This window comes from Microtus ochrogaster, chromosome 5, assembly GCF_000317375.1.
Source record: "Microtus ochrogaster isolate Prairie Vole_2 chromosome 5, MicOch1.0, whole genome shotgun sequence".
Taxonomy (NCBI): domain Eukaryota; kingdom Metazoa; phylum Chordata; class Mammalia; order Rodentia; family Cricetidae; genus Microtus; species Microtus ochrogaster.
The window spans coordinates 38,600,047-38,624,191 of NC_022012.1; the positions used below are offsets into that span (position 1 = coordinate 38,600,047).

At 53.4% G+C, this 24,145-nt stretch overlaps 1 protein-coding gene across 8 annotated transcripts in view; it reads right to left on the reverse strand.

The window, feature by feature from the left end:
• Phldb1 (pleckstrin homology like domain family B member 1) overlaps positions 1 to 24,145 on the reverse strand; it is a 48,587-nt gene that overhangs the window by 1,589 nt on the left and 22,853 nt on the right. Inside the window, exons 8-25 of one of the 8 annotated variants that reach the window (XM_026779518.1) lie at positions 23,598 to 23,738; positions 23,364 to 23,501; positions 20,859 to 20,987; positions 20,350 to 20,505; positions 16,696 to 16,806; positions 16,490 to 16,579; positions 14,157 to 14,327; positions 13,606 to 13,746; positions 12,199 to 12,339; positions 11,958 to 12,060; positions 11,490 to 11,534; positions 10,578 to 10,872; positions 10,371 to 10,494; positions 8,891 to 9,037; positions 5,961 to 6,077; positions 5,633 to 5,735; positions 835 to 920; positions 651 to 683 (exon numbers count right to left, since the gene is read on the reverse strand). In XM_026779518.1, coding sequence (XP_026635319.1) covers positions 651 to 683; positions 835 to 920; positions 5,633 to 5,735; positions 5,961 to 6,077; positions 8,891 to 9,037; positions 10,371 to 10,494; positions 10,578 to 10,872; positions 11,490 to 11,534; positions 11,958 to 12,060; positions 12,199 to 12,339; positions 13,606 to 13,746; positions 14,157 to 14,327; positions 16,490 to 16,579; positions 16,696 to 16,806; positions 20,350 to 20,505; positions 20,859 to 20,987; positions 23,364 to 23,501; positions 23,598 to 23,738 — 2,271 coding nt within the window. Of the gene's footprint in view, positions 1 to 650; positions 684 to 834; positions 921 to 5,632; positions 5,736 to 5,960; positions 6,078 to 8,890; positions 9,038 to 10,370; positions 10,495 to 10,577; positions 10,873 to 11,489; positions 11,535 to 11,957; positions 12,061 to 12,198; positions 12,340 to 13,605; positions 13,747 to 14,156; positions 14,328 to 15,797; positions 15,942 to 16,489; positions 16,580 to 16,695; positions 16,807 to 20,349; positions 20,506 to 20,858; positions 20,988 to 23,363; positions 23,502 to 23,597; positions 23,739 to 24,145 lie in introns of all 8 variants that reach the window. The other 7 variants (XM_026779519.1, XM_013346264.2, XM_026779520.1 and 4 more) reach the window with 7 other exon arrangements.

Genomic DNA, 24,145 nt, shown 5'->3' on the forward strand with positions numbered 1-24,145 from the left:
CAGAAATCCATCTGTCTCTGCCTCCCAAGTGCCAGGATTAAAGGTGTGTGCCACCACCACCTGGCCTAAGGCTGAGTCTTAACCAGCCCAAAGCCCAGTCCCCAAGGGTCTACAAGTTTTCTTTCTAACACGTGGCAGTATTAGGCTCTCTAAACCCTTGCAACCTTAACAGGGGCATGACTCAGTTCCAAAATTAATACAAGAGAATCTGTCATAGGAGTTGTCCCAGTGAGAAGCAGATTCTCCTCTAAGCCAAAAGGAGGCAGGAAAAGGCTTTAAGAGGCTGGACCAGACCCTAGAGGAGCAGAGGTCAGGGTTAGGTGGGGCCTGAGGGCTGGCAAGAAACAGGGCAATGTTTCTCGTCTGGCTCAGCCACCGACAGCTCCTTTTATCGATTCCCGGTCTCCAACCTAGTGCCTGCGCTTCCCCCACCGGCCCCTTCATCTCCCCTGTCAACTGTCCACCTCAGGGCTGCACTGACTGTCAAGGCCAGAGAGAAAGGCAGTAAGTGGGCTTCAAGCCTCAGGAGCCCCTTGCTCCCTCCTCTCTGGCCTGGCATAAATTAGAGGGATGGGGGAGGCGGTCAGGGGTCAGGGGCCATGGGACACAGGAGCTGTTAATACGAGCAGTTCTAGTTAGAGTAGGGGTACCTCAGTCACCATGGAGAAGTGGAAGAACCTTTTCTGGGAGGGGGAGAGGAAGAAAGGAAGAGAAAACCGGTGAAGACAGTGAGGGCGAAGAGGAGCCTAAAGACGGGCTCAAGGCCTTTGTGCCCAGAACACCACAGCAACACCCTTCCTGGGGGCTATCCCACGCTGGTCCCCGCTGCCTCACCTTGGCTGCACTGCGCAGGTGGTCATAGTACACCTCCTCGATGGCCTGGAAGTAAATGACCCCCTTCAGCTTCGTTTCGTGCTTGTCTGCAAAGGACAAAAAATGGACTGAGCAGGACAGAGCATAGGGTGCCCCGAGTCTGAGCTCGTTTCCTCATCTGGGGAACGGGGGAAGGGTTGGAGAGATGGCTCACTGGTTAAGAGCACTGACTGCTCTTCCAGAGGACCTGGGTTCAGTTCCCAGCACCCACATGGCAGCTCACAACTGTCTGTAATTCCAGTTCCAGGGAACCTGACACCCAAGGCAAAATACCAACGCACATAAAATATTAATTTTTTTTTTTTTTGGTTTTTTGAGACAGGGTTTCTCTGTGGCTTTGGAGCCTGTCCTGGCACTAGCTCTGTAAACCAGGCTAGTCTCGAATTCACAGAGATCCACCTGCCTCTGCCTCCCGAGCGCTGGGATTAAAAGCGTGCGCCACCATCGCCCGGCTAAAATATTAATTTTAAAAATAAGCCAGGAATAATATAAAGCAGAACTCTGCTGAGGTGCGATTTACTAGAAGACAAGATGAGACCGCTGACAAGCAATGTCAGGAAAAGGACTGGCGGGAGCCAAGCTGGTGAGGCTTTTATGGATGATGTGACCACGTCAGTCCAAAGTAGTGCGCTTGGGACCCTAGCAATTTGCTGAGGCTGAGGTAGTTTCAGGCCTGTCTAAAATAATAATCTCTACAATGCTGGGCGGTGTAGCACAGAACTTTAATTCCAGCACCCAGGAGGCAGAGGCAGGTGGATCTCTGAGTTTGAAACCAGCCTGGGCTACAGAGTGAGTTCCAGGAGAGTCAGGTCTACACAGAGAAACCCTGTCTGAAAAAACAAACAACAATAACAACAAAAAAAACCCTCTAAAATAATAATTACATTTTAACTCAAACACAAATAATAAACTAGAAAGAGTTTCATCTTAGCACTTAGGAGGCAGAGGTGGGCTGAACTCTGGGAGTTTGAGGCCAGCCTGGTCTAAATACTAAGTTCCAGGCCAAACAGAGCTATATAGTGAGACCCTGTGACAAGAACCAAATAACAAAACATAACTTATCTGACTTAATATAAAATAACAGATTTACAACAGTGTAATACTGTGTGGCCCTGGCTGTCCTGGAACTCATTCTGTAGTCCAGGCTGGCCTCAAACTCACAGAGATCCTTCTGCCTCTGCCTTTGTAGTGCCGGAATCCAGGAGTGTACATGTGGTGGGACATGACACAGCTGCTGTTGGATATGACGGTACAGCATGTCTGTGTGTGCTGCGTAGGCACCCGTGCAAGGATGTGCATGCCCGTGTGCATACACTCAAGAGGCAGAGAAGGACGTCACTTTCTACCATATTCCCTTCCCAACCTGGGGCTGGGCTGGCAGCCAGAAAACCCCAGCAGTCCTCCATCTCCATCTGTCACAGTGCTGGAGTAACAGGGGTGCATGGGGCACACAGAGTACTGGATCTGCACCCAGGTCCTCATGTGTGGGCAGTAAGTGCTCCACCCACTAAGCCATCTCTCCAGCCCCAAGGAACATGGGATATCTATAATACACACCAAGTGGGGGCTGGAGAGATGGCTCAGAGGTTAAGAGTACTGGCTGCTCTTCCAGAGGTCCTGAGTTCAATTCCCAGCAACCACATGGTGGCTCACAACCATCTGTACTGAGATCTGGCGCCCTCCTCTGGCGTGCGGGCATACATCGAGGCAGAATGTTGTATACATAATAAATAAATTAAAAAAAAAACCACACACCAAGTGTTAAGTACAAAGTGGTAGATGTATTTGAAACAGACTGCTAAGATACCTTAAGGCAAACAGAACAATATATTTCGCTGCTACCATTTGGATATGAAAAGGGAGTAAGAATCCTGTTTGTTGGAATGTGTGCATACCTAAAATCCCAACGTTTGAGAAACACGGGGAAGGGTGTAAGACCAGTTCTGACTACATAGTGAGCTTGAGGCTAACCTGGGCTACATGAGATGGTGTCTTACTTGTAAAAGACAACAAAAACCACTCATCAGATGGTACAACTGACACCTTCAGCCACCAGCTTGAGTCCTGCAGGAGATGACAATGCTAATCACTAAACTCAGAGGTGACAGCTACTAGAAGCTCCTCCCCTGGATCCCTTCCTACACTCCAGGTTATTTCAGGCCCAATCCCCTGCTCTAGCCTCCTAAGGTCCTGCCCCAACCTCCAGTCCTGCTATTCATCTGCCCCAATGTTGGGGGAGGAGCTTTGAAAGCCAGTCTGCTACGTCATTGCACAGCCGTCTCCCACGGTTCCTCCTGGGGAGCCAGCTACAGTCTTGGCATAGACTTGGGTGTCAATGCCCCCTCCAGCTTGTCTCACAGCATCCTCCACATTAAGCCCCATGGAGTTAGTCACGTTCTCACTGCCCCCTTAGCGGCCCCACTCTCCACACTCTAGACCATCTCTTCCCCTCCACATTCTTGGCAAACTCCTAACCAAGCTTCAAGACCCACTGCAGACCGCTACAACACACAATCGCGAATCCTCCAACAGCAATAGCTCTGTGCCAGGCACACAACAGGTGCTCAATTACTGAATGAAGGATGACGGAGTCCTAGGTACTGGCATCTAAAAAAGAAATCATAAACCCTTCTGCCAAGTGAGAAGATGCAGGCACACAGCCTAGTGACTTGTCAGTGTGGCTACGAGCTTGGGAAAACCCTGCACATCTGAGGGTGTCACGGAGTGTGAAAGGCGAGAGCACAGAGTATCCAGCAGAGTCTGGCACAGTGAACGGCATCTGTCACTACAGCATTCCGCTCGTGGCTGATGTCACCCAGCAGACAGGGATGACTGCCGGAGTGCTGAGGAGGGTGGGAACCACCCCAGGGATGGTGGAGCGGCTGAGGGGTTTACCCAGGTTAGGCTCTGTTGGGATTTCCTGTAAGAAGGAAGAGGATGCAGGCCCAAAGGGCAAGCCACACCTAGGTCCTGGTGTAGCCCACACCCGTCTCAACATTTCCTCCTCTGACCTGAGAAACCTGGCGGCCCTCCAGCCGCCCCCCTCCTTCTTTCACTGGAAACAGTCACAGCTCCTGCCCACACTTCCGTCCCGCCCACCTATCCTTGGTCTTGTGCAATCTGTGGCGGAACGCCTTCTCTCCACAAATCTGTGTCTCAGAGTCAAACGGCCTCTGGGCCACATCATTCTTGGCCTTCTGGCAATTATCTATCATTGCAGCAGCACCTTGGGTTTAAAATGTCTGTTCTCCTGGCCGGCTTCCTTCTCTGTTTCTGTTGCCCGCCTAAATGTGGTCTCCTTTTGTTTCACAGACATGAAGCGAGATTGTATTTGCCAAGTGCCAGCCCAGCACCTGGCACGCAGTCAGAGCCAGCTCCCTGCTTCCTGCCCCTTCTGCCTCTGCTGGTTTCCTCCTGCCTCGTCCCCACAAGTGGCTGTCTCTCCCCTCTGCTCCGCCTTGTGGTTGCTGTGAGACCTTCGACAATTAGCGTTTCTGAGTCCCATTTTTCTTTCTTTCTTTCTTTTTTTTTCTTTTTGGTGCCCCGTCGGGGAACTGAAGAGCCCCATTTTTCTTACACACAAAGTAGGTGTCAACGTAGGGCTTCTTGGCAAAAATGAGACACATTGATGCATAGAGTCCTGATCACACACGTGTTGGATAAACAGGACTTGCATCTGCTATGACATTCGACGAGGCTCCCCTTGCAGCCTAGCCTCTCTCCTGGACCTAGCTCAACGCACCTCAGCCTCTCCATGTGTGAAGCGGAGCTCTGCTTCCCCAGGCTGACAAGGACCCTCTACTGTCCTAGCCTAGCTACACCTAGGCTTCTGGTCTTTCCACAGGACTGAGGGTGATCAGGGAAGGCTTCCCAAGTGGGTAAAAGGCGAGAGGGAGCAGGCAAGGCATGGGGCCTGGGCATTCTTGACCCTGCAGCCCTCCCCTGTCCAGCTCTCTAGGTGGTGGGGCTGAGTGACTGGCAGGCAGGTGGAGCACAAGTTACTTCCCAGCTGAGACACTTCGGGTCAATGCAAAGCCCCTCAAACCTCTCTCATCTCTCTGCTGGTATGACCAGCAATGTTCCAGAAAGGTTCACTGTGTAGCAAAGACAACCAGCCCACAAGGCACAGCAAATTCATGTCATGCACAGGAAGGGACCCGGAGGACCACTGATCACAGCAGTCTAACCCTTGCTGACTTCGGACCACACAGCACCTCATGCTCGAAACAGGAAAGTCCAAAGCTATTCCCGGGATAGGAGTCTATGCTAGAGACCGGGTGAGGTGGAGGAAGAGCAGAGTTGAATAAGGTCCCTGGTTCCTGGGATGTCCCCAGAGTCCTTGATACTGTTTAACCGACTATCTCCAAGTCTCTGAGGGGGAACAAGGGGCAGTTCCCAGGCCAAATTTTGTACCCCGTGTCTGGGTGTTCCCTGTCAAGGAAACCCACACACCGTATTTAACTCTTTGCTTGGCCCCTGCCTTCCTGACAGTGTGCACCGAGGAAGAAAGCATGGCCATCTTGTCACCAGAGCCTGAAATAGGGACTGGAGTTTACCAGATTCCCCACAACACCGAAGAGCGAGGACTACGTGGAAGAGTGAAGGAATGTGAACCAGGTACACTCCGTACATTTTCAGAGGAGAGCCCCTGGCCCTCTACCTGAAAGCCTGGCTTCCTTCTAGCAGACCGGCCAACCCAGCTGTTGCAGCCCAGCGGTCCCAGCCCTGACTGGCCCAAGGGCAGCCTGTGGTAACTCACCCACGTAATAGGAAAGGGTGCGCTTGAGCCGATCAAAGACAAACCAGCGCTTCTTCCACGATTTAATCTTGCCGCCCATCTTGATCAAGTAGCCACGGCAGACCTGGTGGAGAGTAACACTGAAGAACTATACACGTGTGGAGCCTGAGCCTTTCTTCCCAAGCGGCTCCTTTAGGAGAGGCCATCGCCTCTGTCTGCATGGGCAGAGGTCGTCCCCAGCGTCTCAGGCTAGCACACAGGGGCTGGGACAGTCCTGACTACGTCGGGACAGCCTGAAAGCAAAATTCCAAGGTCTCCCTCCCACAGCCTGAGCCACACAGGCTGGTACCTTGCTGCTAAGCACCACATGTAGGCAGGTGTCCACCCCGTGGCCTGATGACTCTATGTGCGTCTTCAAGTCAAAGTCCTCCTTCCGGTTGGGCAGATAGCGTGTGAGAGGCCGTGCCTGGGGACAGAGGGCAGGGATGGCAGAGTCATTCCTCTTTTCTCGTTGTTCCCTCGTTCTCGTTCCTCGGTTTTAGCCCTGGACCTCCCACATCTTAGCGTCACCCCCTCTCAACTCCTGTGGCTGTCACTGGCTTCACAGGACTTGGGACCAGCGTGCAGACCTGGCACACCTGTGCTGACTCGACCTAGGCCTGGGCAAAATGCTGACCAGCCAGTTCCTTGCCTCGGTTCTCCCACCTATGACACTGACAGCCATTGCTGTCTTCTTGCCCCCCCTCTCCCTGTGGACAGAATGACAAGAGGCCAGAGGTGAATGTGTCCTGGGGAAAACAAGTCCCGGTCCCGGGGGAGATCTGTGCTCCAGGGCTGGGTTGCAGGTCAGAGAGGAGCACCTCCCTAGCACTCTCAAGGGCCTGGGTTCCACCCCCACCATCAGAAGACAAACAGAGATGGTTCAGTGGGTGAAGGAGCCTGCTGCCAAGCCTGATGACCTGATCACTGGGACCCACATAGTAGAAGGAGAGAAACTCACAGTTGTCCTTTGACCTTGGTACATACATCTCCCCCTCCACACATACATACACTAAACACATAATTAAAAGACAGAGGAACCTCTCTCTAAAAAGAAAGAAAAATGAGTAAAATAATCCGCTTAGTGATTTGTTTGCATTATATTCTTCTAGTGTCCGAATATTTAATATAGAGACTCTAGACAATCACTAAGGTCTACTTCATCTCTGTTTACTAGTAAGAATTCTCCATTAACTGGGATATTTTTCTACTCTTGCTTTTCCAGAAAAACCTTAAAATGTTGCCGGGTGGCAAGACAGAGGCAGTCAGATCTCTGTGAGTTCAATGCCAGCCTGACCTGCAGAACAAGTTCCACAATACTCAAGGCTACACAAAGTAACCCTGTCTCAAAAAACAAACAAACAAAATCAAGTAAGGGAAATGTCACAAATGACATAAAATACACAACTTGCAAGAGATGCAAAGATGGCTTCCTCTCCTACCAGGCCCTAGCCTCAGAGACAGAGGCTGAAGGACAGGGTCTGAGGGGTGTCAGGGCGAGGACAGGAAAGGGGACAAGGTCTCTGACAAAGATTAGACCATGGTGGAAAAACTCCAGAGTTTCTGATTTTTTTAACTTATTTTATGTGTGTTAGTGTATCTGCTGCACACATGCGTACCACACAGGGGCGTGCTCAGAGGCCAGAAAGGGCACCAGGACCCTCTGGGAGAAGAATTACAGCTGTGTGAGCCACTGTGTGGTTGCTGGGAACCAAAACCTGTTTTCTCTGCAAAAGGAGTAAATCCTCTTAACAACCGAGCCATTTCTCCAGCCCCACTGGTGGTTTCTTTTCTTTCTAATTGTGTGGGTTTTTTTATTGTTGTTGTTTTTAATTGTTGCTGTTTTGTTTGTTTGTTTGATTGATTGGTTGGTTTTTCCGAGACAGGGTTTCTAAGTGTATCCCTGGCTGTCCTAAAACTAGCTTTGTAGACCATGCTGGCCTCAAACTCACAGAGATCCTCCGGCTTCTGCCTCCAGAGTGCTGGGATTAAAGGTGTGCGCCATCATCACCCTGCCTAGCTTTTGGAGGTTTCTTAATTATCAAAGCCCAGTACGGGTCCTACCCCCTAGATTTTATGTTGCCACATCTCAGAAAACAAGGGAGCTGTGGTTGTTGGTCCCTCTACAGGGAGCTCCCAGAGGACCCCAGCTTGGGGAAGACTATGGAGACTCAGTCAGGAGCCACCTGGCTGAGTTCTATAGCACTCACGGGGTGAGGGACCAGGCACACATGTAGATGCCCTTGCTCAGCCCCTTTTCTCCTCCCCCGGCTTATCTCTCTCCCGGGGAACGTCTAGTTTTGAGCAATGAGAGATTTTTGCCTGAGGAGAAGTTATACAGTAAACGTTAGAGTAAGGTTGTCCACAAGTGACAGAGACTGGAGCCCAAAGGCCCTATGAGGAGAACAGGGCTGGTACACAAGGAGTACCATGCAAGATTGGCAGTTGGTAGAAGGGAAAGATAGCATAGACTCCCAAAACTGAACAGGGCCCTACGGAAGCCAAGGCGGCTGTCCTGGTTCTTACCAATCCTGTAACTCTGGAGGTGTACCCAGAATCCCACGTCTTTGTCTCTCTGCGTACCCAGAATCCCACGTCTTTGTCTCTCTCTATAAATATGACTTTGTAGTGGTCGCTTAGGTGTGCCTTTCTTCAGACCCTCTGATTCCAGAGACACATAGGAGGGTGAACAGCTCCACACCCCACCCACCCCAACGCAAGCACCAACAAACCCTCATGCGTTTGCTGTAGCCGCCAATGAGTCCCAGGTGGATGCTGCCCGCGTGAAGCCCACAGTAATCTTTCCTGGCTGCCGGGCTGATGTGGGAGTGATTTCTTATTAATAAAGAAACTGCCTAGGCCCCTTGATAGGCCAACCCTTAGGTGGGTGGAGTAAACAGAACAGAATGCTGGGAAAAAGAAGCTGAGTCAGGGAGTCGCTATGATTCTCCCACTCCAGGCAGACACAGGTTAAGATCATTCCTGGTAAGCCAGCTCGTGGGCTACAGCAGATTATTAGAAATGGGCTAGTCCAGGTGCGAGAGCTAGCCTAGAAGAGGCTAGATAGAAATGGGCCAAGTGGTGTTTAAAAGAATACAGTTTCGGTGTAATTATTTCGGGGCATAAGCTAGAGCTAGCCGGATGCTGGGGACGCAGCCCCGCTGCTCCCTAATTTCAACACCGGGCTCCACTGCCCGGCACAAGGGGCCTGCTTCATAGCCAGGTCAAGCCGACCATTACCTGGGAAAACTGTTTCTCCCGCAGCTTTACTTCCTTCTCCACCAGCTGCTGCCTGCGGGCGCTCTCAGTCTGCAGCCTCCTTTCGGCTTGCTCCCGCCTCCGCCTTTCCTCCTCCAGGGCCTGCCTCCGTAGTTCCATCTCTCGCTCCTGCAGAAAGGAAAAGAGGGGTCACAGGCCTGCACAGAGTTACAGACCCTGGACACTGGTCTCACTAAGCAAGCATGTCATTAAAGACCACCCTCTCCTGGCTAAGGATCAACGCTTCAAACACTGGCTCTGGCAGCATGTTATGGGCTACACCCTACCAAATCCGTCACATTCTCCATGCCTCAGCTACCTCATTAGGAAACTGGGCTTCAATAAATCTGCTTCTGGGAATGGGGTAAAAGTTCAAAGAAGTCAGATATGCCATCAGATTCCGGCACAAAAATAGCACTCAATAAAGTGAGTCTTGTATAACTTTCTTTTATGGAGACAGGGTCTCATGTTACTTTGGCTGGCCTAGAACTCTATGTAGACCAAGTTGGTCTCTAACTCAGAGATCCATCCGCCTCTACCTCCTAAGTGCTGAGATTAGAGGTGGATGCCATCACATCTGGTTCTAAACAAAATAAATATTTTTATTTACTTCTCCATGCGTGTGCGTGCGTGTGCACTAGCATGTGCACATCATGTATGTGCAGGTGTCCACAGAAGCTAGAAGAGGGTGTCAGGTTCCTAGGAGCTGGAGTCATAGAAAACTGTGGCCCTCTGCTAGAGCAGCGAGCCCTCTTCACCGCTGAGCCAGCTCTCCAGCCCCAGGCTCTTACAATTTTACATGAATTCCTAGAGCATGTGCTAGTAAGCTTTTTCTTTTAATTATTTAATTTTATGTGCACTGGTGTGAGGGGTATCCGATTCCCTGGAACTAAGTTAACAGGCAGGTGTGAGCCGCCATGTGGGTGCTGGGGTTTGAACCCGGGTCCGCTGGAAAGGCAGTCATCATCTCTAACTTTCCCTCCAAGAGAGGTTTATAAATTTGCCTAAATTTGATGTCAATAACATGGAGACATCTTTTTTAGTTGGTCTTCCATCCATATGGTCAGTTCTTCCTCTTTTTCCAGCCCCTGTGATTCCTCAGTCCCACTAACCAACGTCTCTGCCCTGACTTAGGTACCCGCCTTTCTTTTTGATCCTCTACCTCAACCCCACTTTCTGCTTTTCCAAATTATCCCCAAGGAGAATGTCCCCCTACTTAAGTTCCCACAAGGTCCATAGGATGGGGCACGAGACTGAAGCTACCCTATAGGAAACACAAGGTTGGACAGAGTGACAACTGCCTGTGTTCCAGGAGTTGGAACGCTGTTGCCTACCCAAGTCTCCCAGGCCACACTTGAGAAATACAAACTTTTACTATAAAGTTAATGTGGGCAGAAGGGCTTGGGGTACGGCGGGCGGAAGGGCTTGGGGTATGGCAGGCGGAAGGCAGCTCCGTGCTCACCACCTGCTGCCTCCTGGCTCCAGTCAGCCTCACCCTGGACTCCATGAGCCGGCTCTTCTCTGCATGAGCTTCCTTTAGCATCTTCTCCATCTCCTCGATCTTGCCCATGTCCAAACCACTGGCACTAGGGAGGGAAGGGGAAGAGAGAGCTCGTCAAGTGAGCTCAAGGGTGCCAGGCACAAGCAGAAGGCCAGAGGGAGGAGGCACCTGGACATGTTGTCAGGGGAGCAGGCTGAGTTGCCCCCTGTAGAGATGCTGGTCTCCATGCTGTCTGAGCTCTCCAGGCTCAATGTGTCATAAGCATGTTCACCCTCCTCGCCACGCTCCCTGCCAGCTGGCAGGTGGTGCAGGATAGAATGGTGCATGAGTGCTGGGAAGCCCGAGGGGCCTGCTGCAAAGGGCGCTGCACCGTGCAGGGCATCCCACTGGCACTGGGCCTCAGCGGCTGCTTTCTGCTTCAGCTCGGCCAGTCGCCGCCGCTGCTCCTCAATCACCTGGTGCCCTGCAGGAGGGGCAGTGGGATTCACAGAGGGCTCCTCACTCACCGGGGGTGGGAAGACTGGAGCATCGCAAAGAGAGGAGGCAGGCAGGAAGAGGCTAACGCAGAGCAGCCCCTGCCCCACAGCTGCCTGGTTCCCACAGCTCTAGGTCAGTGGCCCCTGCAGTCATGTAGGCCAGTGTTTGCAGTCTGACTTCAGGCCTCTTCCAGCATCCCGGGCACACACAGGGCACACGACTGCCCTGGTGGTGCCCAGGCAGTATGCCAGCCAGCTGTTCCAGCTTGCATCTGAGGCCTGTACAGATGAGCAGGGCACATGCACCCACCATGTCTGCTGGGGAGGGAGGAGGGGAGCTGGTGGGAACCCCCCAGACAGTGCAGGCCCCCAGCAATGCAGAAGCAATGGCAGCCAGAGCAGGAGGGAAGGCAAGGAGACTGGAAAGCATAGCTGAGCGCAACAGGGAGGTGAGCTGGACCGGAAGCCAGCCAAGCAGAGGCCAGAGGGTGGGGGTGGGGTGGGTAACGCCAGCAGGCAGCAGAGCCTGGGCAGGACACATCATGCTAATGTCAGGACAGGGACTGCCTGGCCAAAGCAATGTCCTGAGTAACCAATGCTCTACCTGCTGGGTCGTCGGGTGGGAGGGGCTCGGCAGGAAGTGACTCGACTGGTGTGGGGGGCCCAGGGCAGAGGGTGCAGGAGAGAGACACAGAGGGGATAAGAGGAGAGAGAGGCACAGACATGGGCTTTCAAAACAACTGAAACACACATAGCCACAGGACTCCTGTCTGAAGAGCCAGTGTCTCAGGAAACCATTGCTGGAGGGCCTCATCATATCCACCCACTGCTTCCAATGTCCACCCTACTTGGTCAAAGATGGGCCCTCTAAGATGTCACAAGTCCTCAGACCCTGCGTCCCGTCCTGGGGTCTTCTGAGAACTCCCAGGAAGATCTTCATGAGATCTGAATCTTTGCTGCTCTTGCCCAGATCCCAGTGACAGGAAACCTGGGCGGGTTGAGCGTGCATGAGGTGACAGAGGCTCTGCCCGGGGAATGGAGACAGGGACAGGCTGGCATTACAGCCACTTACCCTTCTGCTGTAGGGCCAGTTGGCGCTTAGTCTCGATATCCTGCAGCGTGGCTGCCAGGTTGCGAGGAAGGCTGCTGGTGCCATTCTGGGCAAGCAGGGCACTCTGCAGGGTGGGGAGGATGTAGGAGCGCTAGTATTGGAGCTCAGAGGACCCCATCCCCAGCCTAATGTCTGCACGGACAGCTTTAGTCTCTGCCCAACATGGCTGTCTCCATCCCCAACACCACACATGTCCTCAGACCTTTGGTGATGGACTACGGCCCAAGGTAGCCACGCTGAGCTGTGAGGAGGAGGATGAAGAGCCTGAGGAGGAGGGGAGAGGGCCACTACGGGTCCGCGGCAGAGGGCTGGTGGCCTCGCTGTCCATCTTGGAGCGGTAAACCTGGAAGGGAAAGGTATTGCCCAGTGATCACCCAGCTTCCCCACCAGCTGCTGCTTCATGACACCTAGATCAGCTGTGATCCAAGGCACTACCCCAGCACAGGGCCTCTGAGCCCTTCTGGCTCCAGCAGTCAAGCCTCCTGAGTCAGCCCAGTGGGCAGAAGCTACTGGCAACTGCCCAACCACCTTTCCAGGTCCTTCCTCCCTGAGCCAATCTCTGGCCTAGGCCTGAATCTAAGGAAGGACCTATGAAGTGACCCATGCAAGAAGTTAGTGTCAAATGGACAGGGTTCTGCAGGAGACTAAGTGAAGGCCATTAGCAGGCTGTGTGGCCTTGAGCCACACACCTCCCTACCCTGCGTCTGTAACGGAAAGGGCAGAGCTAGATGATGCCCCCGCCCAACTCCCTTACGGTGCTGACATGCAGCACATCTGGCCTTCGGAGTCGGGAACGCCGAGTCTCCATACTGCTTCCGAGCTGAGTGGCTTGGGTGAGACCGTTTCATGTTCCCCCATGCCTCAGCCTTTGATCTATACAATGAGGGCTAATACCGTCTACCTCAAAGGCCTGTGGTGGGGATTCAATGCATCAAAAGCCGTCAAAGTCTCCAGCCAGCTTGGCACCCGATAGAGGGACCCCATGTGTTTACATGAACAGATCCTCCCGAAGGGACCACAGGATGTTAGCTGAGGTCACAGCCCCAGAGGTCCAGCTCCTTCCCTAAAGAATGAGTGAAGAGGCGGGATCACAGGCACTATGGCTCAGCAGGGGAGCACACTTTGGTGGCACAAGCGCCTGTGCCTCCCACAATCCGCATACTGCTGGAGACTCGGATATGACGGTGGTCACAGCTGGCTTTCTAGGGCTGTCACTTCGGAGAACCTGCCACCCTCTTTTCTGCCTCCAAGTATCACCCCTGAGAAGACCAGGAGAATAAAATACCAGCAGCTTCCCTGAGTGGCAGCAGGCCCAAGGGCACGTCAAGCCCCCATTCCGCGTGAGAAACTCTGGGGAAAATGTCCTTCTAATGGTCACTCAATCCCAACCCCCTTGGACTCAGGTGCTGAACTCCCTAGTTTCTCAAAGTGCCAGAATGGCAAGATGGATGCCCAGGAAAAGACCCTTGTTGCCCTCTCTGGGCTTACAAGCCCCTCCGTGTCCTGCTGGGTAACCACATGACAAGGTGTACATTGTGCCTGAAGGATTGGCAGCAGGTGCTCAGAGCGGACAGGAACAGGACCTGGGAAGACAGGCAGTAAAGGTTACCTGCAGCTGACGAGAGGCTTTGGCAGGCAGAGGCGGGGGAGAGGAGCGAGGGGAGGCTGCAGCGAGGCCAGTCCCCAGGCCGGCCATCAGCTCCTGGTACCACTGCTCTAAGTCTACAGCAGGGAGCAGCAGCTTCTCCATCTAGAGGGGCAGGGGGAAGGCAAGGATGGAAAGGAAGGGCAGAGACAGGAGGGGAGAGATGGGAAGAAGAAAAAGATGGAGGGAAGGGAAAGGGAGGCCGCATCCGGAAAAAGGGAGGAAGGGAAGAGGGAGGAAGGGAGGGAGGGAGGAGAGCATAAGGAGAAGAAGAGAAAAACAGTAAGGGAACAGTCACACGAACTGGGCTGGGAGCAAAGAGAAACAGTCAGGACACAAGTTCTAGGGCACGGACTCGTGCTTTGTGAGCTGCCAAGCTGCCGGCACTTGCAGGCATCAGGCATAGCCTTAGGGCCTCAGCTGGCTTAAAACTCAGAGGCCAGTGAGCGGGGGCAACACACACACAGTCACACCAGCCATGGAATGGGGGTAGCGAGGACACACAGACCACCAACCTTAGATGAAGGCGTGATGGAAGCGAAGGAAGAAGAGGGCAGCATGGGAGGAAGACGGGTGATGGGAACCAGGTCCCGGGAGGCAGAAGCCCAGAAAGGCAGGCCTGGCGAAGGGGCTGGGGGCATGGGTGAGGTGCCCCACATCACTTTTAGCTGCTCAAGCGTCACGTACTTGAGAGGCGGCCAGCCACAGGAGGGAATACAAGAGGTTAATGGGAGCAGAACCCAAGATATGGCCCTGACCACTGGGGAGGAGAAAGGTTGCAGCTTAGGTCAACTCTGAGTCTTCTTGGAGATTAAAAGACAGGGTTTGGCCTTCCCAGACCACTGGGTACTGAGGAGAGCTCCTAAGATCCCACAGAAGATGAATCATGTTCAACCCTCTATGCCAAGCTCAAGAACCCTATGCCCCTGGCCCCCACCCAGGCTGAGAGACAATGGAGGCCCCTGAGCATAGGTGGGTACACTCTGTGGCTGGTACCTCGCTGTCAGGCAGGGACTGGGGGAGTCTGGCGGGGCAGGCAGCAGAAGCATAGGGGTCCAAGCGAAAGCAGAACTGGAGAACCTCAGCCAGGCTCACATACTCCTAGGGTGCCCAGGGTGGGGGACAGAGAAGAGGTTAATAGGTTCGATCAAGTCCTCAATATCCCCACACTCCATGCCAGGCTAGAGTTACCACTTCACATCACTGCAGAATCCACAGTGAAACAGGGCACTTGGCAGCCAAGTATGGCCACAACGGCTGAGGGGGAAAGTGGGCTTGAAAGAGGCAGGCAGAACTGACTATGGAAGGTTCTGCTCGACCTCTACTTTGGAGATGAGTGTAGCATTTAGTTGCTGCCCAGAGAAATACCAATGTAAGCATCTAATGAATTGGTCCTGGGCAGGGAGCAAGTGAGGATGCCCAGAGAAGGTCTTCCTTCCAAAAGCCCAGTGAGAATCAGAACCCAGCTCCTAGAGTCCCATCTGCCTCTATCACACTGGGCATCCCCAGCTGGGCACACGCATGCAGTGCTAAATACTAGTCATGGCACTGCCCAGGAAGAGGACAGGTCCCCAAGGGTCGAACATCAGAACATGCGAGTGGAGAGACCACTAAGGCCTGAGCGAGACAAACTCTGAGAAACAGGCCTGGCGTCGGCAGAGAGCAGGCAGGAAAATGGGTTGGGTAAGTACTTGGAAAAGCGTCAGTCCACTTTACTGGAGGCTGGAGGACAGGAACTGGATACTCTATCCCTAGTCCCCAAGCCTTGAGGTGATCTGAGTGCTGGTCACCCACAGTGAGCTTAGCCAAAGCACAGGATCCTTAGGCTGCCTATCCAGGGCACCCCATCTAGCCCCAGAGCCACGCTATCTTCTGGGGTCAGAGAAAAGGAAGATGAGGCAGAGTTCAGTGTGCCGTGAGCATCAGAGAATGGCGTGCAGACCGCAAGCAAACGCAAACGCACGCTAACATCCAGTATGGGCTGCCCAGGCACTCCGCAAATGACAAGATGGCACACTCACACCACCTCTCAAACTGCCAGCCCAAGGAGATGCCACATGCCCTTCCGCCCTCCCTGGGAAGAGCCGGAGGCAGGAGTTTGGTTAGCAGGCAGACAGGCAGAAGGCAAAGCAGAGCAGGCAGGCAGCTGCCGTTACCTCTTGTGCTTTTGGACAGAGCTGAGAGGAAGCAGGAGGGGTTAAGGGAACAGAGGACGCCCCAGCCTGAGAAGACCTTGGGGATGGGCCCAGAGCCTTGGTCTCCAGCCCCATCTCTGAGGACACGGAGATGGACAGCTGAGCCTACAAGAGGACACATGGTGGGTGAGAGAGGCCTCACCCCTAACGCTCAACTCAACCCCCTGCTCCAGACCTAAGCTGTCTGGGCAATAAGACAGAGAAGAGGAGAGAAATGTCGGGAAACCAGTTGGACTTCCCACACTAGATGTGAAGATTTGGGAAAGAACCATTCAACTTAAGGCTTCCTTCTAGGCTGAAAGCCTAGCTTTAGACAGAAGCCCAGGAGGCCTGGGGTAATGATCCATGGTCCCTGTATTCCTCTTTAGCAAGGTTCACCCAGTCCTGAGCCTTTCCAAATTCTGAGCTCTCCACCACCCCTCCTAGGGACCCTGGGCCTCTCACATAAACTCAGCCACCCAAAAAGTGTAAGGTGCCAAAGGCAACTAGAGGCTGGTGGTTGTGAAGAGGTCAGCCCCCAAGGCCATCTTCTTCTAATCTTGACAGGAAGTGCACCTCTCTCAATCACCCAAGATGAAGGTGGCACACCTTGCTCCTGAGTCTCCCGCATCCCCCAAGCCTAATGCTGGGGCTAACCCAGCCAGCCGTGTTACCTCTTTGAGGGTCGAGGTGGTCTTCGGAAAAGGCCTCCCGCCTGTGAGTGCATGGTATCGCCTCTCGAGCAGGGTCAGTTTCTCCTTCTCCTGGAGGCCAGGACAGCAGGGTCAGAGCCAAGGAAGCCAAAAGGGAGGACCCGCACCCAACTCCTGTGCTGGCAATCACACCCCGCGTCTCTCTCCCGGGACCCAGGGCCAGCTACCTTTTGCAGTAGCTGCAGGGCGGCATTCTTGTCGCGGGCCAGACGCTCTGACTCCTGCAGTGCTTGGGCTCGGATCTGCCCAGCCTGACTGTCCAGTACAGCAAGGCGCTCCTGAGGAAACAGGATGAAATCAGGTCCCGGAGGGACATAACTCAGCCCAAAGTTTGGCTGAGTCTCCTGTCTAAAGACCCAGGAGTCTGTGACAGTAACCATCATACTCTCCTGCTTGGCTTCAACTCACCCCGGAAGAATCCTGTCTAAAGAGGTCAGCTCTTTCCCTCGTTCCTCCCTCTCTCACCCAGTGACCTTGTGTCACTAGAGGAGCTAGCTGCAACCAATCCTCTATTCCCTCACCACGCAGTCAATGGTTCCTAAAGCCGTAACACTGAACAGTGAGCCCTCTGCCGACCCCCCCCCCCGACTCCCCATCACTAGAATTTGGGCCCTCCACTTCCTGCTGGGGTTTGCTCTCTCTCTCACAATGTTTAGATCCACTCTGCATTTCTACCCATTTTCCTAAAGTAACCTCCGAACCTTGTTCGGTTATCTGAATTTCCTCACATCATAAAAAGAATGCCATATTACTTGAGTAATATTATCTGCCTGATCTTGGTTTTTTGGTCTTGCTAAATAATCCAAACTGGCTTTAAGTTCACTAGATAGTCCAGGCTTGCTTTAACACACTCTGTAAGTCCAGACTGGCCTTAAACTGACTTTGAGGTCGAGGCAAGTCTTGAACTCAAGGCGATCCTTTTGCCTCAGCCTCCTGAGACTGAACCATCGCCGCACCTTTTCCTTTAGTTTGGAGATGAGGTCTCCTGCTCCTTGGGCTGGACTTGAATTCCTGGGCTCCAGCACTCTTTTTGCCTCATCCCAGAGAAACTGGGACAGAACCTTAGAACTCAAGTGTGGACCACAACTGTGGCTTCTCACTAACTTTTTAAAAACTCAACAATAGCTGGGTGGTAGTAGCGAGTGCTTTTAATCCCAGCACCCGGGAGGCAAAGATAGGTGGATCTCTGTGAGTTTGAGGCTAGCCTGGTCTACAGGTGAATTCCAGGGCAGACTCCAAAGTTACTGAGAAATCCTGATTCGAACCTTCCCCCAAAACAAAACAAAAACTCAGCAAGTGGGGCCTGGAAAAATGGCTCAAGGGTTAAGAGCATTAGCTGTTCTTCCAGACGACCTGGGTTCAATTCCCAGGATCTGCGTGGTAGCTCACAACTTCCTTTAACTCCAGTCCCAGGGGAGCCAACACATACATGGTGTACAGACACACATGAAGGCAGAACATTCGAATAAATAAACATTTAAAAAAAAAAGAAACACAAAACCAGCAAGGCCAAATCACCCATGTCTTCAAAACCTTTCCGTGGCTCTTTACTAGCCCCAGACAGAACGCAAACTCCCTACCCAGCACTGGAGGGCTCTCAGAGCCGCTGCCCTGCCCACTAGTCTCTCCACACACCCTGGCTCTCCCATGCTGTGCTCTGTGCCACTGTAGACTTAGTCCTCATCCATCACCCTCTTGGCCCAGGAGGGCCAGCCATTCCAGCCTTTCCCACTACCCCAAGGCCAGGCTGGACGCTTCCTCCTCTCCAAGCTTTCCTTGAATGCCATTCCATTTCCTTGTTCCTGTCTCTGTATTCACATTAGTCCACATCCATCCACCTCGCCTTACTGTGATCTGTGACTGTCTCCACCACCACCTCAGCCCTCCCATAAGATCAGGGCAGACCAGTGCCATTTCTGTCTCCACAACCCCAACAGGGCTTAGCGCAGTCCCTGGCTCAACAATCATATGCTAAAAGAAAATGAAAACATTTTGAGAGGAAAAGATGAGAGCTTAGGCAAAGTGCGTTAATCTCAGGTGGTCTTAAAACACCACTCTTCCGAGCAGCATGGGTGGAGGCAGCACAGAGAAGGGAGCTATCCTAAACTTGGAGTCAGCCCAGGCCAAACCTCCCTCCGCCCCCACAGACAGGAACCCTCCCGGCAACAGCCGCCACTTACTCTAACCGAGGAGGACTGGGGTGCTCCCGAATGTTATTTTTTTAAATCTGTTACTCCATCTAATCTTATGAAGCAGGTGCTTTTATGCCCATTTTAGAGATGTTTAGGGTTAGAATCTCTTGGGTAGTGGTAGATTTAGGACTAGCACCAGACCTGTAGGGTTCCAAGGCCAGCTTTCTCAACCACTCTGAACCATACTGGACCAATACATAGGCTGTATCTGTTTTCCAGGGAAAACAGAGCCAGAGGGAACTCTGCAGATACAAGGGCAAAGCTCACAGGGAGGACAGGAAAAAAAATGTCATCACACATACAGACACACACATACGCACACACACACACATCCTAGGTGTTAGTTAACTTCACAGGGAGGATAGAAAAGAATGTCATAGCACACACCACACACACACACACACACACACACACATCTTAGGTGTTAAGTGCACAGGGAGGATAGAAAAGAATGTCATAGCGCACACACCACACACACACACACCCTAGGTGTTAAGGGCTGAGCAGTTTCCTGAGCCCTAGGCTGGTCACAAAGAGGAGAGACACAGTCGTTAGAGATGATCTAAGCCTCCTGGTTGTGTTCCCTCCAGGTGAACAGGGAACAGGGAGAGGTGCCAACCCAGACCACATGGAGAACAGCAAACATGCCTTGGGCCTTGAAGCTAGCAGCCTTGCGTTCCCACTCTGACTCTGAAGTTTATACTCTGGAAGGCTCTGTGCAAACCATGGCTTCTGAGTTCTAGTTACTCATCTATAAAGCGAAGCAGAGCTCCTACCTTATGAGACATCCTAAGGACAGCATGAGAAAACCCAAGGGGAGGTCCTAGTTGGGCATCTGGCACATGAGCTTGGAAACTTTAGTTTTCTTCCTTTCCTACATCTTCTATCAGGGCAGTAGGTACATCTTAAAAAATGCTTATTTTATGTGGATATGTGTGCCTGTCTGTCTGTGTACCTATGTACGGAGCTGGAGGAGGTCAGAAAAGGTGCTGGATCCCCTGGTATGGGGTTAGAGACGATTATAAACCACCATGTGATGTGGGTGATGGGAATCAAATCTGAGTTCTCTGGAAAAGCAGCCACCTTTCCAGTCCCCCATGATAGGTGTGTTTTTACAGCAGAACAGCTCAGGGAGGGGAACGAGGGATCTGGGCCTATGACATCCAGTGGTTCCCGCTTACCATCAAACCCGGGCTGGCCGGTAAGTCTCATTTCACCACATCTGAATCCTACTCCCTAGACCTCACTATCCTGACCTTCCATCTCAGTCCAGCCAGAAAACTGCACGTGGGTCTTTGACATGGGTATCACAGAGTTGGACATCACTTAGACCATCCTCCCTAACCCTTTCCTGCTTCTTCTGAACACCTGTCCCATCCTTCTGTCACGGCCTACACTTGGTGTGACTGAGACCAGTAGAGGACCACAGCGTTAGCAAATCGGAGCAGACCAGAGACAATGCTCCATCTTCTCACTTTAGCTCTCATTTTTACTGATAATCAGTAGGAAAAGGAGACACGAAAAGGTGTCTTTTGTGCCTTAACTTTCACAAAGTCATACGCTGTGACTCAACCCCAGGTCACTAGCCTCCATCTGTCACTAGCCTGTCCGGGAGTGAGCAGCGCACACCTTCCTCTTGGTCACGCTGCGCAGCAGCTCAGCCTTGCTCCGTATCAGCCCCTGGCCTGCCAGTTCCCGCTCCTCCTCCACGCGGCTCTCCCGCTCCAGTTGCTGGAACTCCAGGTCCTCAAAGAGCTTTGTCTCAGTCTCCAGAGCGTCTGCCTCCTTCAACGACAGTGAAGTCCGGAGTTGGGTGGGGAGTGCTCTCAAAGACACTCTGGGCCAGGAGGGCCAGGCCACAGAGTCAAAAATTATGGGGGCTGTACCCGGGGCAACTGGGGAAGGAACCGGCCCCACTCCCCAACTCCCTCTGCTCGGTTGGCTGAGCCCTTTTCGTGGACATCGCCGTCTGGAGCGCTGATCCCCACCCAACCTTGCCGGTCCCCTTCCGAGCCACTGCACCGACCCTAGTGTTCGGCAGGTACTGCAGGGGCCAGGTGGTCCCGTCCCACCGCTCTCCTGTCTTCGGTCTGGGCGGTGGCCCACGGGGGCCAGGGGAGGGGGCTGGTGGAACTGACCCTTCTCAGCTGCTCCTGTAACTGTTCCCGCACTGACTCGGGGCAGTTATCGAGCTGCGTCTGGAGCTCGGCGTAGAGCGCCTGGCGGGCCTCCAGGTGCCTCCGTCCCGCGGCCAGCTCCGCCCTCTCCTGGTCGGCGGGAGGGGAGGGAGGCGGGGCACAGGGGAGAGAGAACACACACTCCTCAACTCCGGCCCGGCGCGGGGCGCAGGGGGTCAGGGGCGGGCGCAGGGGGACACCGGGAGTGGGGGGCAAGCATCGAGGCAGAAGAGAGCAGGAGAGGAAGGAGGGCACGTGGGTGAGGCAAGAGGCAAGGAGCAGAGCTGTAAGATGGGACTCAGGCAGGGGAAGGTGTAAAAAAGGCAGAGGTGTGGGGGCAGGGTGGAAATGTTGGTCCCTTTAGAAATCTTTAGGTAGGTCTTAAGACAGGACCTTCCGTTTAGGCTCCAGACCAAAGTTAAAGCTGATGCATCGTGGCAAGAACTGAGCCTCGAGCTCTAACACTGTCCCGAGACCAAAATTTAACCCTGGGGAAAATAGGAGAGGTGGGAAGGGTTAAATCCAGGAGTTAGAGAGTAAACGAGGAGCTTAAGATATTAGCGCTACAGCGGTGCAGCAAGGGGACCCCAGCCCAACCCCCATGGCCTCCCTCCCCTCCTGCCCAGGGTGGGGGTGGGGTGCCAGCAAAGCAGGCTGAACTTCAGTGGGGATGAGGGTTGCAATTAGTTCGGCCCGTTGCCATGGTAATAGGAGCCCTAGGAGTGGATACAGGGAGGAGGTGGATGGCTCTGTCTGGGGCGAGATGACACCTCTGAGGGCGGAAAGGGGGACTAGGGGAGGAGTTGGTGAGTCACCCCTCCGAAGGACAGGCAGAGGAGAAACTGATTACTGATTCCAGAGCCAGAGTGGGGCCATGGGCTAGAAGCTGGGAGGGAAAGTCAAGAGAACCTCCTCACCACCACCATCACCACCATCACCACCTCAAACACCTGGACCAAAGGGAAGTCGAGATCCGGGCCCCTGGGCAATCTTGGTTAACTGAGGCTAGCCAAGTTGCTTGTGAAATGCCTCACTCCTAAGGAATAGACTCCCTTGCTGCACCTGCCCAGCTCACCTAACAGAGGGAAGGCCTTGCTCAGGTCAGGTCCTGAGGTCCAGACACTACTGTCTTTAAATTATCCTGTTTTCTAGATGGCCTCCAGGAATAGAGAGAGGGAAGGAACCATCTGAATTGAGCAAGAATGGATAGCCTCTCAGTGGGCAGAAAGACCCTTTTCAAGTCCTCCAAGCTCACATCTGGACCTCCTAAGCACTCAGCTCCAAAGGGCTAGACAGGAAGGACCAACAGCTCACCGCCAACCCTTGCCCTTCAACATCCTGGAGGCAGCAGCCCAGGCCTTTACAGCTGTCTGGGCAGATCAGCTCCTTTGGCCATGTACATCTTCCCCAGCACACACATTCTCGTACCCCTCCTGTCAATGATCCACTAAGCAAAATTTAGCTGTGCCTTCCTGCCAGTTCCTTTCTGATCATGGGGTCCCGCATCAAGAAAAGACGGAGGCAACATTAGAGGGGCGAGACCAGGGGCACGAAGGCACCCATGGAGTTAGTAAAGCTGGCATGACTCAGCCCTGCCTGGGTAGCCTGGCAGTTAGGGGCATGCGGAGAGCCCAGGACAGTGATTAGAGGGGGCGTTAGTGCAGGCCTGGTCGGCAAGCAGTGGGTTAATTTGGCACAGAATCTGGGAGTGTGGTTTTGGGGGCCAGAGCCAAAGCTCCGTAAATAAAAGGAGAGCAATGAATTTTAGGATTCTCAAAATTGAGAAAAAGAGGAAGATAACTCTCAAAAAAAAAATCCAGAAGGAAAATTAAAACTTCTTAGAAAAATACTGTCAAATTCAGAAATAGATGAACCCTCTCCACTCCAGAGCTTTTTGGCACGCTGTTGGACATCTTGGACATGGTTGGCACAACCCTTGTGGGACGGAACAGCCCCTGAAGACAGGCACGAAATCTGAAGGGGGCAGGGGCAGGAGCTGGGACCATCTGGGATGGGAGGCTGCAGATTCTGATGACAGGAAACAGAGGCCTGTGGGCCATCTCCAAAGACCACATCCTAAGCACCTGAGCATGCTGGAGAGTGCTTCTCCCTACGGGGGTCCCAAACCTGAATCATGTCCCCCACCCCAGCAGCACCAGTCCTTCAGGTTGTACTCACTGCCCAAGAAAGGGCTTTGGCACTTCCTAGAAGAACCACGCAGGCTCCAGAATGGCAGGCACCCAGGCAACCAGAAGTAGCACAGAGATCCAGCTAAATGAGACCCCAAACACCAGCCCAGCCCCTGGCAGTACCATCCAAGCTTGTACCTTCCATAGAGAACAAGGCCCCCCGTCCCTGGAGGGTTACAGAGACCATGTGGTGTGCAGGATGGATGTTGAGGGATGTACAGCCCTACAGAAAGCATTTTCTCCTCTTCTGGGCCACAGGCAGTCAGGTATGGGTTACCTTGTCCCTCTCCTTCTGGATGCCGGTCTCCAAGGCCACCAGCTTCTCCTGCAGCTGGTCCACCGCCCTTTGTTCTTTCTGCAGCAGTGTTCGTTCTGCCTCCCTCTCCCCCTGCAGCAATGCCCTCTCCATCTCAGCCTAGACAAAGACACCAGGACCCTCATCAAGGCAGGGAAAGCATGGGGGGGGGGGGGGGGGGGGCCCATCCCAGAGCCTGAGGGCCTCCCAGCTCACCTCTCGGGCTGCCTCCTGCAGCTGCTGCTCCAGCTCCTTTACTCGGACCTTCAGCTGTTCCACGCGCCCCAGCACCTGAGCCCGCTCCTCTTCCACAGCCAGCACCTCTCCCTGGAGCTTCGTGCTAGGAGCATCTTCATGCTGGAGGGGAGGAGGGCCACCCATGGAGGAAGTCTATCCGGGATCAGACGGACTAAGAGGGTGTGGATCACACATTCCTCAAACTACTTGAATGGGGTAAGTAGGCTAAAACAGGAGACTACTTCCCTCCCAGCCAGGGAGCTCAGTTATAGGGAAAAGATTTACCAGAGTGCCAGAGTTGGGTGGGGCCCCAAAGAAAAACAGGTCATAAAGCACATTTATAGCTTGGGAAAGTCATGGTCACCTCCCTTTTCCTCCTAGCTTCCACAGTTCTTCACCTTGATCTTTTTTCACTACCCCTCCTTACTGGGCCCTAGCATTCCCATCAGCTCCCGGCCCCGCCCCCTCGAGCCCCTAACCTCCTGCTGGGTGCTCTCCGTGCTGCTGCACCCATCAATCAGCTCCTG